The 16,387-nt window shown below is 40.0% G+C and overlaps 1 protein-coding gene across 2 annotated transcripts in view; it reads left to right on the top strand.

The window, feature by feature from the left end:
• itpr3 (inositol 1,4,5-trisphosphate receptor, type 3) overlaps window positions 1-16,387 on the top strand; it is a 74,618-nt gene that overhangs the window by 48,020 nt on the left and 10,211 nt on the right. Inside the window, exons 27-45 of one of the 2 annotated variants that reach the window (XM_026154034.1) lie at window positions 134-160; window positions 1,135-1,189; window positions 1,276-1,441; window positions 1,879-2,046; window positions 4,210-4,284; window positions 6,543-6,662; window positions 7,074-7,196; window positions 9,852-10,052; window positions 10,147-10,262; window positions 11,203-11,338; window positions 11,424-11,549; window positions 12,956-13,081; window positions 13,164-13,284; window positions 13,392-13,573; window positions 13,668-13,816; window positions 13,898-14,006; window positions 14,471-14,564; window positions 15,338-15,513; window positions 15,910-16,066. In XM_026154034.1, coding sequence (XP_026009819.1) covers window positions 134-160; window positions 1,135-1,189; window positions 1,276-1,441; window positions 1,879-2,046; window positions 4,210-4,284; window positions 6,543-6,662; window positions 7,074-7,196; window positions 9,852-10,052; window positions 10,147-10,262; window positions 11,203-11,338; window positions 11,424-11,549; window positions 12,956-13,081; window positions 13,164-13,284; window positions 13,392-13,573; window positions 13,668-13,816; window positions 13,898-14,006; window positions 14,471-14,564; window positions 15,338-15,513; window positions 15,910-16,066 — 2,427 coding nt within the window. The remainder of the gene's footprint in view (window positions 1-133; window positions 161-1,134; window positions 1,190-1,275; window positions 1,442-1,878; window positions 2,047-4,209; window positions 4,285-6,542; window positions 6,663-7,073; window positions 7,197-9,851; window positions 10,053-10,146; window positions 10,263-11,202; window positions 11,339-11,423; window positions 11,550-12,955; window positions 13,082-13,163; window positions 13,285-13,391; window positions 13,574-13,667; window positions 13,817-13,897; window positions 14,007-14,470; window positions 14,565-15,337; window positions 15,514-15,909; window positions 16,067-16,387) is intronic. The other variant, XM_026154035.1, reaches the window with a different exon arrangement.

Below are 16,387 nucleotides of genomic sequence, written 5' to 3'. Positions count from 1 at the left end.
TATTTAACAAAACTTTAATGAGATGGGATAAATTTACACGGATTTTAGAAAAACTTTTGCGTGTTGTCTACCTGAATATCCACCCTGCAGTTTTTCTTAAGGTGCTTGTGTTACTTGTCTCCCTATGCCTCAGATGTGCCGGTTAACATGGACATGACAGGTAGTGCATAGATAAGCTCATATTAGAGGCAAAGAAGAACCTACAGAGAGCACATGCCACATTTCTTCACCAGTTGACATGTCATTTTATTATTATAACACAAATTACTGCGCAAAAGTCTTTAACCCTATTTCTTAATAGTTGGTGCACGACTTAGATTGGAATGTCTTGATGCATGCTCATCCAGGTAAGTAAATCCCAAAAGGTTTGTGTTCATCTGGACGTAGCGTTTTCAGTGGGTGAAACGTTTCGTTACTCATCCAGGTGATTTCCTTTAGTCTCAGCTGACTGCAGGTTTCCAACCTTATAAACAGTACATTTGCACATGACTGAAACTAGCACCACTGAAAGGACACTTTTCACGTAAATGGGAAAGCATCTCTGAATCGAGGAGGGGACTAAAGGGGACATCTTTCACCATCTTACAATGCTGTGATTGCAGCCATTCCCCAACTCTCTGGTACTCATGACCATCAATCAGTGGTCTTTGATCAATGGTCAAGACAATTTGCATATTAATGACTCACAGCCCATTGTTCATTCAGCGTCCAGATAAACAGAACTTAGATTGAAAGATTTCCACAATGTGAAGCAGTGTGGGATCATGAAAGAGAACAGAACAAGCTAACCAATCCAAAGAGGAGGTTTGGACTGTTCAAGAAAACTGGAAATTATTGCTAAAGAATAATTAAAGGACTTTGTGAGTTCAGGTTGTGTTGAAGAATAAATCTAGTCATATTAAATATTGACTTTCAAGCTTATTAGAATGATCCATACTGTTTGTATTTCTATCTATGCTTGCACATGTTGTCCATCTTCCTAGCAGAGCATCAAGAAATGAGGGTTGGCTCAAGACTTTTGCACAGTAATGGGTAACATTTAGAGTGAACCGTATGAGCAACTTGGTGTGAAACCATGAATAATTAATTTCAGTTCTGTTGTTTATTAACATCCGCCTTTTTGTCCCTACTCAGCCACCATCAACCTGCAGTTCATTGGAGAGCAGGCAGAGGCCATGTTTGGAGTTGGGTATGTATCGCTGGACATGCATTCATGCACAGGTTTTATTAATACAACATACACACATCTTAAGTACTTTGTGTGTTTGTGCGCAGAAAAGGGAACAGTATCCTGGAGGTGGACGATGAAGGTGGTCGCATGTTCCTGCGGGTGTTGATCCACCTCACAATGCATGACTACGCTCCTCTGGTGTCTGCAGCCCTGCAGCTGCTTTTCAGACACTTCAGCCAGCGACAGGAAATGTTACATACTTTTAAACAGGTGCACACAGACATGCAAAATCTACATAAATAAGCACACAACAAATCCAGTATCTCTTAAACAAAATGCTGACCCCTTAAAATGCTTTACTGTCATTCAGAAGGGAATGTAATAATAGTCATGAGAATCAGTGTACACAACACTAGATAAGACCAGCAATTCTTCATTAAACTCCTCATAATTACCTTCAAATGGTCTATTTTTTTGTATTCACTGAATTTTTCAAATCTTCCTGGAGATCTGTGGCCCTGAGGGGTGTAGTGCGAAGTAAGTTCAGTATATCCAGGCTTTCTTTGCGTTAGCTAGTTTAATAAAACCTCAAACATAACGGTGCTTTCTTTGCTAACCCAGGCTTTCTGCTACAGTCCTCTGTGGGAACTCAGAACATGAAAAATATTGCAGAATATTCATGTTAATCCTCCAAGTTGTGACTGCAGGTCCAGTTGCTGATCTCCGCTCAGGATGTGGAGAACTACAAGCTGATTAAGGCAGATCTGGATCGCCTCAGGACATTGGTGGAGAAATCTGAACTGTGGGTGGAGAAGAAAAGCTCGGGAGGAGGAGACGGGAAGAAGGACAAGAAAGACAAGAAGGAAAAAACAGAGGTAAGGACTAATGAGATAAGAATAAGATAAGGGCATCCTTGCAAAAGAGATTTTCTAATCTCTGTGGATTTTTCCCCCTGTTTAAATAAAACATTTTTAAATTGTATTGTGATACTACTGAGTGTGTGAAAGCTAAAGCTTTGAGAATGCAGGAGCCCACGATGAGAAATTATGAAGAAACTTTTCAAATCAAAGGTTTTAAATGTACGTAAGTTAGGTCTTATACAGATGTGTAATACAAAGCCTGCAGAGCTCAGCTGGTGAGAGTATTAGTCTTTGATTGTAGTATGCTGTGGACACAAACACAGACAGCTGCAGACTTGATGACCAAGCAGTCATTCATTGTTAACCAGCATCCTCAAGAGCAAAGCGACGTAGGACTTTCAAACTGAAAAATCTCAGATGAGTTTGAACATCAGGGTCAGAGGTCAAGTCTTCTGAAAATCTTGTGAATGTGATAAGCTGAGAACAAGGTGATGTAGGATAGTGCTGCCAGTATTTTTTAATTCAGTGGTCATAATTTTTAATTGACTATATGACCAATAAACCAATTATAATCAAATTCATGAAATAAGAAATTATGAGGTTTTATTTTAACAGAGTTAGTTTTAAAATACCAAGAGGTCGGTTTTTGTCTAAGTATTCATGCCGAGGAGCTAAGGCCATTTTTCTTCATAAATATTATCTTGTTATTGTGTCTTTGTCTTTAAAGTCTATAATACTGGCTCAAACCTTCCCATATCTAAATAATAACAGTACATATGTACTGAGCTGGCTGAGAGGGGAATCCCAGAGTAAGTCTGGGTTTAGAGGCTGTTTTAAAGGGGTTTTAAAGGCTAGCTGAAGTCAGTGTTACTTTGTTTTGTATGTTCTCTAAACTGCTTTTAAGATTTCAATTTTTTTCAGAACCAACAGGATCTTTGTGTCTCGGTGGCTGATTGACATCATAAGCTTTTGTCAATATAACAACTAACCAATTTATTAACCACTGACTAACTAACCAACTACCCCATTCAGTCACTATTTAATACAACACATTAACAACATGTTATTAAAAATCTAAATACTACTAATAAAACTAAAGTACTAAACAAAAACAAATAAAAATATCTTTTGAACTTTTGCATCTTGGTTTTTAAACTCACTTCCTGTTGGTGTTGGGCTTCCTGGTGTATCATGTGGATATAAGGTAGTGGGTTTATATGTGGCATGGCACTTTCACTGCATGGCATCTCTCCTTATTCTTTCTTTCTTGTTGTTTATACTTTGAAATGCAGAAACATTATTTCTCAAATGTTTTTCTAGAACTAGTGTCTTGTTGTCATACATCTTATACACCCACACTGCATGTTTAAAAAAAACCCAACCAGCTAGTCGTGCTTTGTTCAAATGTTAGCTTGATAATGAAAACAACCAATTGCATTAACATGAGAAGTTGTTTTTGTAATAAAAAATTTAATGTAAAGAAAGAGCTTCATCCAGCGAGGGAACTTCTAAACCTGCCAATTTGGGTGCTGTTCAAAAGTTCTAGGAGTTTAAAAATAGTTTAAAAACCAGTAACCTTACAGAAGAGATGGCAACGTTTTAAGAAATATTGGAATAAACAATAACCAGTTTGCAGTACGCAAACTGTTTGCTTTTGGCATCCGATACTGGTGCAAGCCTCCAGTACGCTACTTCCTAGAGAAACTAGATGTGCTGGTGTGTTTGCAGACATTACATCCGCCCACACACTTATTCTACCCTGCTACCCATGTCTGTTTAGTGATATATTTGCTCCTTAACCTCTGGTAACCCATCTAGGATTAGGATTAGGATTGGGGTTAGGTTAACATCCACGCCTTTCTTTTAATGCGATTTGTGGCTATTTGGAGCACCCAAATCAAAACGATTATAAGGGAAACGGCTGCAATATGAGACTTTATTTGGAATATAATATCTTCTAGTTTCTTGAAGTTTGCCTTTTTAGCATGTGGCTAAAACAAAACCTAACACTAACCAAGCTGGTTTGCTAGTGAGCTGGTAAATGTTGAAGTTAACAAGTGAATCTGAATATTGACTAGGATCAGAAATGTAGTGTAAAGTCCTCAGCGAGGACACAATGAGTGTGGTGCCATACTCGGAGAGAACTGCATATGCTGTCTGACCCTCTGCATCCTGCAGGGGGCATCACAAGAGGCAACACCCAAGAAGGAGAAAGTGAAGGAGGGTAACGAGAACTACCAGAAAGTCAAAGAGGTGAGAGCGCCCGTTCGATAATGTTTCTTCAACACGTGATCAGTTTTTCTTTTTGATTTGTCTCTGTCTGTTGGGTTTTCTGGAACGTTCTTCCAAAAAATCATCTATTAACTAATCAACAAGGGCACAGCTGTGATGTATCTCTGTTGAAAACGTCCTGCACGTGGTGATCTTATCTCTTATCTCTCCAGCAATGGTGGTTTTTCTCTGCTCAGGATAATTCCATCATTATTCTCTCCTACTAGTTTCTCTGGTGAACAACACCTGCAGAATGTCACAAATGGAAACGAAGATGAAAATTAAAGGATAGATTTAAGTCCTTATTTGGTATAAAATTATATTCCAAATTCAACCAATCAAAACCTTCCTTCTGCTCTGGTAAATTTTAGCTTCCAAATGTTCGGTTGTTGCCACTATGACTTCAAATTATCTTGTATTTCTTCAGTGTTTTGAAAGAAATTAGGTTTGGTACAATTTCTTATCACGACCTTTATCAATGAATCACACTCTTTCCACATTGGAACGTCATTAATAATCAATATTTATGTGATTCATTATTTGTTTTATGTCTACAAAATCACAAAATGCTAATCTGATGATTCACTTAATATTTTATTAATTAAATGAACTAAAGTAAACTGAAATAACATCAGTTGGCTTTTTTGTGAGTAAGACTCATTTGTAGATGTGCTTAGTTTCTACAAGTCAAAGTTTTTAAAAATTCACAAGGTTATAGATTTTAATATAGCTTAAACATGATCTACGCACCTGCGCCACCTGAAAGTAAAACACACACATTTTTGAAAACACAGTATATTTAAAGAAATAGTAATGGGCCCATAATTGAGTCTTGGGGAAAACTGGCAGTATTATCCAAGTATGTCTTTAAATTAAACGCTCGGGAAACAATGAATGAATAAACATGCGTTTTATTCACAAATAAGATTCATTTTAGCATTTTCAGAAATGAAAAAATGTCTTATCACTTAGAATATGTGTGAAAAAGCCCTGAGCCCAACACGGCACCTACTCTAGTTGTTCTAAAGATAATTCTACAGACATTGTTTAAAAGTAATGAATGTGTTACATTGTGTGTGTTACGTAATGTATTTTATGTTAACATTTTTAGTGTGTAAAGAAATATTTTTTTCCTAAATGTGGAATGGCTTTATGAAAGACTTTTTTACACAGTGCATACTTTCTTTGGGGGGAAAACTTTAATTGCTAAAAATGCAAATTAAACTCATTTCTTAGCATATACAGCCCATCAGAGATACTATCGTTAATTAAAACTAAGCTAAAATACACAGTGGGATACTTAGAGCTTAGAAAAAATGTACAAAAATATAATTGCAGGCTCTACAGTACCGTGCAACAGTCTTCAGCCAAACCTCATTATATTTTATTTTCATGGAGCCAGACTTGGAATTTTTTCAGTGCTTATTGTTTCAAAGGAGCTTGCAAAGAAAAGCGTCTGGACTTCTTTAAGTTGCTTGAAGACGTTTCACCTCTCATCCGAGAAGCTTCTTCAGTTCTAAGGTCAAATGGTGGAGAGTCCCAGATTTAACCCAGTGCTTATTGTTTAAGCTCAATGCTAACCTAAGAATCATTCAAGGATAAAAAAGACACCTAACTCAAGAGATAAACCTGTGTTGTGTCTCCACATAGCAGACAGCTTAGCAAAGAATCAATTGTAAAGTATAAACACAGTGCCAGTGCAGTAAAAGCATACCTGGATAGAAAAACACAATGGATTGACACCCCCACCCCCCTGGAGCCTGGACCTCAACATTATTGAAGCCGTGTGGGACGAAGAACGGAACAAAAAAAGCAGCCAACATCTGAAGAAGAGCTTCAGATGTCCTTCCAACAAGCCTAAGAATTATTCCTGAAGACTACTTTGTTGTTGTTGAAATGTTGAGAAGAATATTCAGGCTGTGTTGAAGAATGAAGGTGGTGATACCAAATACTGACTTTCAAGCTTGTTGTATACTGTATTTTCACATATATTTGCACATATTTCAATAAAACAGTGCACCTATTTCCCCTTTTACTAACAAAATATAAAAAATGAAGGGTGTCCTTGCACTCTGATATCTGTTTCACCCATGAAAATAACACTCATAAAAACAAACTGACATTGACACTAGAAAACTAAAATGAAATGAAGTATTTTAACCAATCAAAGTTAAACTGACCATCATCTGTCTAACTGCACATGACTCCACTGTTTGCCATCTTGCTCCTCCCCCCTGCAGATCCTGGAGAGGTTGAATAAGATGTGCAGCAGCGGAGTTTGGAAGAAGCAGCAGAGGCTGCTAAAAAACATGGGTGCTCATAAAGTGATGCTGGACCTGCTGCAGGTCTCCTACGACAAGGTAAGACAGGACACCCCAAATTAAAAGCACCTTGGCAGGCTTAATTAAGCAGGTCAGTTCAAATAGTGCTGCACTTGAAGCCATGCAGCCTTATTTTAAATGACATTGAAATCTCACAGTGGAGTTTTTCATCAATAACTTATTACAGATGTTCTTTCTTTTTCCAGTCTTCTTTTCATTTTGAACTGTGGAGTAGTTATAATAATGTAATACTTATCAAACAGGCTGAGATTTGTTATTTAGCAGCCATTCATATTTATTGTAGTTAACTTTTGCCCCTGGTGTTCGTGGATTTCTTTCGTTCGATTAAAATATATGTATATATTCAAATAGTCTGGCTGTAGCCAGATTTGAGAGGAGAGTTCAGCTCAACCAAGACTAACCATCGTGTTTGTCTCTGTGTGTGTGCAGAATGATGTGAAGATGCAGGAGATCATCAAGTATACTCACCTGTTCCTGCAGAAGTTCTGTATGGGGAACCAAGAGAATCAGGCTCTGTTACACAAAAACCTAAACTTGTTTCTCAACCCGGGGGTAAGCTGCTTTACAAATGTGCAAAAGTTATACAAAATGCTTATTTAGTTCATAAATCTGAGTGGACGTTCAGTACGCTTTAAGGGTGGTTTTTTTATGTGTGGTTACATGTTCAGACATCTTTGTGAGGACAGAAATTGTCATGCTACTACACCTGTGGGGACCAAGAGTCACTTATGGGGACAAAATGCCCGTCGCCAACGAGTTTGGAGGCATGTTTGAGACTCAAAATGTGGTTTTAGTGTGAGGGTTACAGCTAGGTTATGGTTAGGCATTATGTCAATGACATGTCCTCACTAAGATATGAAAACGAGTGTGTGTGTGTGTGTTTCTTTTTCTTTAGGAATATGTCAAGTGAGAAAACAGTCTTACAGTTTTTTCTGATTGCTTAAGCACATTTTTTGTAACTATTGGCTAATTTTGCAAAACTCTTCACACAAATAAGAAAACCTGTCACCCAATCATCAAAACATTGTAGTTCTCTTGCAAAAGCAAACACAGCTAGATTAACTCTCCACACCTTCGTAAAAATGGTGTTTCCGTATCAAACAGTACACACAAGCCATCATCTACTAAGCACACAATGCGCCAACTGCACACTGATGGTATGAATACAAAACACATCTGGCTTTTGCTTTCTCTGTGCACAAGGTAGGCTATGCCAGTTTGAGCTCATACTTCTGTCATAGATCCATAAGCATAGAGGGATCCAAACTTCAAGTACTGGTGTTTATTCAAACACATCAAAACAAACACAAGTGTTTATTTCCAAGTATAGGATTATTTGCAATCGCCATAATGACTATATGGGTTACTTGGTCTGCAGTGAACATGCTTCCTCTGCCCCAGCATCTGGTCATCTAGCAATTCTGTAAAGTAACAATTTCAGTATTTTTACATCAATGGTATTGGTGTGTTTCTCATTGGCATATGCCAGTGCTACAGATCTTTGTGCGAAGTGACTGTACTCACCGATTCTCATTTCAAGATGTCCTTATGGTGCTTGCTACAGTGTAGCGGCTCGAGTTAGGCTGGACCCGTTGGCCAGCTACCCTCAGGGTCATTCCACGGTTGATTACATGGTCCACTATTGTAGCTCTGATGTCATCAGCAATTCTATTTCTTACTCTTCCTACCCTTCCTCTCCCCCCTCCTCATCTTCCTCTCCCCCCTCCTCGTCTTCCTCTTGCTCCTCCTTGTCCTTGTCGTCCTCTTCATCCTACTTCTTCACCTCCACGTCCTCTTCCTCGGCCTCCTCTACTTCTCACTCTTTCTGCTGCCTCCATTGTACTCCGCACACACAGCTTACCTGTATTATAGTGCTTAGGCTGATTGCAAAGTGAACTAATTATCTAAAAAAGTTTTCACATGTGAAAGTGTGCCAGACAGTTGGCAAATTAGTGTTAATGATAGCCATACATGTGTATACTTTTGCTAGGAGTGTGTTGGAAATTTGGTAATTGAGTGTTGTGCAGTGAATTGTGCCTACAGTTGTGCAAAGTGTGTGTTACAAAATTGCAAACTGAGTGCAAAGCAGTTTTTGTGCTTTTAGTTTTGCAAACTCAGTGAGTGGTTTTGCTATAAGTCTGAATAGTTTTAGAGATTGTGCTACAGGAATCACAGTTAGGGTTTAGGCATTCAGAAAAAACTGTAATATCTTATCTCCTGTCCCACACTCATAAGTTGAAATTTCTGACACTCGAGTCCAATTAGCCAATTACTTCCCTGTTTATATACCCAGCCTACATTTAGAGACACTCGTTGCCAGATTCTCTTTAAATGCAGTGTAGTCAAACCTTTCAGTTTTAGTTTTCTATCACTTTTAATTATCTTTACCTTTAATTTCTGTCAGCTCTGTGAAGCTAAATAAGCCAAAATCAGAACTCTTTTGTATAGTTGGATTTTCTTCTACATAAAACACCTGATCAAGTTACTTCTGTTTAAACGGCTTTCATTTATTTTACTTTAGCTAATCAACTTTTACTCGTTTAAAGAAAATGTCGGTTGTCTCTGGGTTTTTTAAAGTGATTTGAGTGGCTGGTAGAGAGAAACCTCTCTGACAACTCTAATGCTCGGTGTACTGAAGAGGACTTGAATGAAAATTAATCAGCTAGAGAAAGAATATCAGCCTCTTCTACGTCATGCATTTTTAATGTCGCTTTGCTATTTAGGCTGACTGGGACCTGATGAATGTAAAAACAAAGAATTACCAGATTTTGTTTTTTTTACCTGATTTTTGTTTCTCAGAAAAATGAGAGCCACATACGAGGACACTCGTTTTAAATTTTGATAGTACAGTGGCAGTATGATGTCCTCATAAGTGGATATCAGGCCCTTGTAGAGCAAAATTTTATATTTTGGTCTAAATAACCCAAAATGTGATGTCCACATATGTGACGCCAGGTCCCAGGAGGTTTGTGATTAGAAACCATATTATAAACTATAAGCTGTTTTGTGGTTGGATGATGTCACAGGGACATAGTGACATAGTGAAAACAAATTCCCAACATTTTCCAACATTCAGGAGGCAGTTGGGGGGTTTTGTAATGAAAAAAAAAGTCAAAACTATTCTTATATAAATAAATATCAGTGTTGATGTGACTGACCTGAAGTGAAACCTTTTTGATTTCCAAACTTTTCCTTGTTCATGTCCAGCTCCTGGAGGCGGAGACAGTGCAGCACATCTTCAGTAATAACTACCAACTGTGCAGCGAGATCTCTGAGAGCGTGCTGCATCACTTCATCCACTGCCTGGCAACGCACGGCCGCCATGTCCAGTACCTCAACTTCCTCCACACCATCATCAAGGCCGAGGGCAAGTACGTCAAGAAGTGTCAGGACATGATCATGACCGAGGTGAGGATGAGACGCACCGCTTCGCTTCTACTAAAACATCCACCCGTGTTTTCATGCTGATGTATTCAACTTTTCCTTTCATCTCTTCTTGTAGTTAACAAACGCCGGTGAGGACGTGGTCGTCTTTTACAACGACAAGAACTCGTTTAAAGTCATGCTGGAGCTGATGGCAGAGAGCAGGGAGGGCGTCAGTGAGACCAGCCCACTCAGGTAACCAAGGCAGCGATGATGATGATGATGTTGAAATAATGAAAAAAAGCAGTTTTATTAATCCATCCATCGTCGTAAAACCTGATACTAACCATAACGCGGTCATTTAAAAAATGACAGGATTGTATTTTATTTGTTAAATGACTGAAAGCTTCGAGCTGGAGACAATAACAGGATAAAATGATCCTATAACAGGATATAAAAGGATCCAAACAGCATGTCGCTCTGCATGTTTAAGATTTTTTATGTCCTTCCTGATTCAATCAAAAAGGAATTTGTGTCTCCTCTGATCTTGAACCAGCTACTCAACATTGTATTAAATTTCTAAACATGTTTTCTTGAGAAGTTCTTGCAGTGATTGTGAACTTATAGTTATACAATTGTTCTAATGCACTATCTGACGTGATGGTGGCAGTGCTGTGTCACTGTTCTAATACCAAAACCCAGACACAATGATGCAGTGTGTCAGTATCGCTCTGGACGCGTGGCTGTATATTAAGCTACAGATGACGTCGAGGAGTTCATTTGTTTCATCAGTCAAATCGTTTAAAAGAAGAAGCAGAGCAGAAGTTTGTACCACCTTAACTCTGCTGCTATAAACACACAAGTCGTGGCTCTTCTGATGAGCCTTCAGCTGATGTGGCCACAGCTGCAAAACAGGAGACACGAGTCATGACTTGTTAAAATGGACTGAATGTTTATCAATCTTTAGTTTTTCCAGAATTGACAGATTTGGTTCTGGCAGATTTTGCCCTATAAGAAGTCACATCTGCTTTCAAGTATATATACGTGTGGGTGCATATATATTTTACTTGAGTCTAAATACTGTGTGGACAACAAAGTTTTTCAAGTTACCATCAAGTGCTTTTATTTCCCATCCCAAACATGCTGTCGTGTTTCCGTCTGAGACCTGAATGTGAAATAATTTCCCCCCCTGCAGGTATCACATCTCTCTGGTGGAGCTTCTGGCTGCTTGTGCAGAGGGGAAGAACGTGTACACGGAGATTAAATGCACCTCCCTGCTGCCCCTGGAGGATGTGGTCAGGGTGGTGACCCATGAGGACTGCATTACTGAGGTTCTCACCGCGTTTGTGTGGTTTAAGGTTTTTAAACTGCTTTGATTAAACCAGAAAGCTAACTCGACTTCCTGTGTGTCTCCAGGTGAAAATTGCCTATGTGAACTTTGTGAATCACTGCTATGTGGACACAGAGGTGGAGATGAAGGAAATCTACACATCCAACCACATCTGGAATCTGTTTGAGGACTTCACTGTGGACATGGCTCGGGTAGGAACAGCACCATAGTTTATCATCATAACTGGTAAACTATTGTAAATCTTTACCTCATTATTTAAAACTACACCCAGGTTTAACACAAGCCTCCAGCTTTGTAACATTATAGTTACAATAATGTGCAGAGTCTTTCTTTATATTTTGCTTCCACTGAGTTGGATTTGGGGGGGAAGTGGTCTTGAGCACTTGAGGCTTTTTTTGGACATTGGCAGATTTCTTTTCCTTTTTTTTGTTAAACCTCACCTAAAAGCCTCCTAATTCAACAGATGAACCAGTGCTGCCTTCACATAACAGACAATTTAATAAAGAACCAATTTGAAATTTAGTCTCTTTCGTCCAGTTCCTTTAGTTCAGGGGTGGGCATCTCCAGGCCTCGAGGGTTTAGATGTGTCCTTGATCCAACACAGCTGATTTAAATGGATAAATGACCTCCTCAACATGTGCTGAAGTTCTCCAGAGGCCTGGTAATGAACTAATCATTTGATTCAGGTGTGTTGGCCCAGGGTGAGATCTAAAACCTGCAGGACACCAGCCCTTGAGGCCTGGAGTTTGCCACCCCTGGTTTAGTTGGATAACAGAGTTTGGCATAAAACATTTTTACACCAACAAGGTGTTACGTTCCCCTAAAAAGGTCCAGGGGTGAGGGAAAGTAACAAAAGGTGTCCAGGTTGAAAAAGGAGACAGGGAGGCAAAATAGTTAAATTAACAGGTTTATTAATGCTTCCATTAATAACTTACCTACAAGAGACGGACAAGCTGCTGTCACCTTTTAAAGAAAGAAAACAATAAACTGAAAGTATGCCAAAAACGGTTAGTACCAAAACACACTCCTCTCCACACAGCAGGGGCAATCCACCTCCAAACACACACACACACACACACACGGCAGGACAACATACATTGTATGGAAAACCATACATTTCACACCTGAGCCTCAACTCTCGCGGCCCGGTACTGGTCCGAGGCCCGGGGGTTGGGGACCGCTGGGTTATATGATTGTTGGGTTTTTATCTGTATGTGTTACTGTAGGGTCTACCTTAAAATATAAAGCACCTTGAAGCGACTGTTGTTGTGATTTGGCGCTGTGTAAATAAAATTGAATTGACACACCCACACAAGGTCAATTTCAGGAGGAGGCCCTGCTAGGATGTAAGACAAGGTGATTCCCAAAGGGCTATTAGCTTAAAACTTGGCCTATACCAGCATTGTGTGGGGAGTATCCTTAAAAAATATCTGAGGAAATTGAAGAATAGGAGGTCAAAAAAGTGACAAGCCTAAAAAAACTATCTACAGCAGAACAACAGGTAAACAGTTTCTGAGAGTCATATCCATAAGAAAGTAGACAAAAAACAACCTGACGTGACATGGTGCTGATGTTCCGGGTTTTTCCCTCTCTGCAGGTCTGTAATAAACGAGAAAAGCGTCTTTCTGATCCCGTTCTGGAGAAATACATCATCGGCGTGGTTTTTGACACCATCAACGCCTTCTTCAGCTCCCCTTTCTCTGAAAACAGCACTTCTCTGCAGGTGAAGGAAATGCTTCACCTTGGTGATATAAAACTGTTTAGGTGTGGTTCCAGTTAGTTGATTGCTTCTCTGTCCCTGTCAGACTCATCACACCATCATGACTCAGCTGCTTCAGTCGTCTGTCAGGCTGCTGGACTGTCCCTGGTTGCAGCAGCAGCACAGAGGGCAGGTGGAGGCATGCATCAAGACGCTGGCTGTGACAGGTAACAAACCTGGCACCGCATTACGTCTCAGCCATGAATGATTCCCATGGTTTTCTCTCACATTCCCACTTAAAAAAGGGTGACTAAGTCTTGTGAATTTTGTCCAGCTAAGAGTCGCTCCATCTCTGTGCCTTTGGAACTGGAGGCTCAGATCAACACCATGCTGTCCACGTCAGCTTTGAACTCTTTGTCGCGCTCCAATCCAAACTACAAATCCTCCTCCCGCCTCACCCGCCCTAGCGCTCCTACCAACCCCTGGGACTACAAGAACATCATCGAGAAGCTGCAGGTGCACAAGGGCACACCGAAAAAAAGACTTTTCTTTATTTACATTAACTTGCAGTAAACTGTATTTAACCTTGTTCCCTCTGTATCTTCCGCAGGACATCATAAACACTCTGGAGGAGCGTCTGAAGCCACTGGTGAACGCTGAGCTTTCGGTGTTGGTGGATGTCCTCCATCAGCCGGAGCTGCTGTTCCCTGAAGGAACCGACATCCGACAGCGCTGTGAGTCCGGAGGATTCATTTCCAAGTAGGTCATCTGAGTGTAAAGCATGCTTGAGCACTGACACTAGAGGGATGAGGGGAATTATGATGTCCGTGTGCTGACCAGGTTGATCCAGCACACCAAGGCGCTGATGTCTTCAGAGGAGAAGCTGTGCATCAAAGTCCTAAAGACTCTGCAGGAGATGCTCATCAGGACTCTGGACTTTGATGAAAAGGTGAGTTAATAGTAGCTGGACTACCACAATCAGCCTGTTTAACTTAAATCAAAACCATTATAATCACGGTCGAACAACAAAGGCAGGTCCTTGAGAAATACAGTATATTTAAAGAAAACCACAGTGTTGTTGTGGTCATTCTTCTTTGGTGGTTTTGTAGCTTCCAGTGGTCCTTTTGCAGTTTTTCCATATTTATGCTTATTTCATTTGAGACAGTTTGTCTGGAATGGGACCACAACCCAAACACTCCCCTTTCGCTGAATCATCTTCACCTGTTCGTGTTTGCGTTCCCCACCCTCTCTCGTCTTTTCCCCATTCTTCAGCCTCTCTGCCAGGCCTTGTTGCTGCCACTGATCATGAATGAAGCCTTCCCCAAACTGAAATCTCTGGCTTATTTCTTGGTTTTGTTTCAGTTAAATGTAACAGGATGGAGACTGAATGGACTTTCTGTTGATTTGTTTCAGGGACTAGTGCTGCGGAAAGTTTTACTGCAAAACTACTTGTTTCCAAACAAGAAGACCAACCAGAAGAATGACTTAGCTGAACTTGGAGTTCCAGGTAAACTGCTTCATACAAACACTGTTCAGAGGAAATAATAAACACTGCTCAAATAAAATGCAGGAGACATTTGATCATAACAGTATAACATAGTCAGATAAGTTCAGGAATGTCATTGTGTTCAGTGAAGCACAAAACATCCGAAATCCGTTTCACCTGCTTTGTTAAATTCAATTGTAGACTGGACACGAACCCAAAAAGAGGATGACTTTGCAGGTGGTGGCTTCATTTCTCTGTCTTTATCCTTCCTTACTGATCTTTCTCTAGTGCTGCTTTTTGCTGGTGTCTTTGCTGCACAGGTAGTCCAGCTCCTTTGTGATGACGCATCCATATTTGACATTGATAGGTTTGTTGTCTCATGTATATCCTTGGAGGGTGGCAATAACCTCCATGTGCGGGCCAGCAGTATTCTGACTGCTGTTGGATACCAGGACGAAATCCTCAGACCCACCCATCATGTTTATGTTGCTGTAGCGGACCCTGGGTTAAAGGCTTTTGGTGTGTTTATATAGTTACTAAGAAGGAATTGAATTCCCCAGACTTGGATTTAATTTGTAACCTGTTGGAAGTTATGTGTCGGTGCGTTCAGTGTTGCTAATTAGAACCACTGAGCTCACTGATCCAAGTCTGGGGGGAGATTCCCCAGGACACCATTTATTTAACATGATTTACGTAACACAATAATAGCAATCTAATGTGTTTATGATGCTATAATCTATATTGTCTGTGCACAAGCTGCTATATTATGCTGTATTTTTCTTTCTGTGAGTTAGGCGGTGAACAGGAGCGGGACTGGGCGGCAGTGGCAGCAATCCAGTGTCGTCTGGATCGTGAAGGAGGAACGAAGCTGTTCACAGATCTGGTGATGAGCACCAAGAATGATAAGATCTTCCAGGAGAGCATCCAGCTGGCCATCTGTCTGCTGGAGGGAGGAAACACTGAGATACAGGTAGCAGACAGGAGAAGTTTCTTTGCTCATTCCGTTCTAAAAGCACAGGAAAAACCAAATAATACATCAAACGTGTAAAAACAATAGATCTGAGACAAGAATGGTCACTTTTTTTTGAATAGTGTAGATTAGTTTTCTCCAACATAGCTGATCCAGAGATCGCAGGATGTGGTACTGGCAATGGGACCGTTTTAATGAAAGAAGTTGGTTCTTGGTTAGACGTGGTTGTACGCTGGGTTTAGTTTTGACCATCTTTTATATATTGTTTTAAAACAAAGACTGCTTCAGAGCTGGTTTTGATTCATTTTAGGCATGGTTTTGGGCTGGGATGGTTTTCAAGCTTGTTTTTGGTCCCGTGTTAAACTGGTGTGTTGACTCTGTCCACTTCTGATGCAGAACTCCTTCTACAAACTGATGATGGGGGACAACAAGTCAGAGAAGTTCTTTAAAGTGTTTAATGACAGAATGAAAGAAGCTCAGGCCGACATTAAAGCAACGGTTTCTGTTAATGTTGGAGAGATGACGCACAAGGCCAACGAGAAGCTGGAGAACGGTGAGAGTCATCTGAAAATAGTTTAGGAGGACACATCTGTGCAATCCGATTATTCTATAGTTTCAATGTACGTCCATATTTAGGGTTCCTTAGATTTATTTGAGGATGATATGATCAAACCCCATTTTGTAACCAATAGTTTGGCATCACTCACTGGAACTTTGATCAGGTTTAGACATTTGATATAATGTTTTAAATGGTTAATTAACAAACAATTATGTATTATGTCTGTGAAGGTTCTCACTCATCCAGGTCATCGTAGTCTAAGGAGCTTGGGAAGAAAAGCGTCTGGACTTCTTTAAGTTGCTTGAAAACGTTTCA

The sequence above is a fragment of the Astatotilapia calliptera genome, chromosome 20 (genome assembly GCF_900246225.1).
Source record: "Astatotilapia calliptera chromosome 20, fAstCal1.2, whole genome shotgun sequence".
Taxonomy (NCBI): Eukaryota; Metazoa; Chordata; class Actinopteri; order Cichliformes; family Cichlidae; genus Astatotilapia; species Astatotilapia calliptera.
This window is presented reverse-complemented; position numbering and strand designations above follow the sequence as displayed.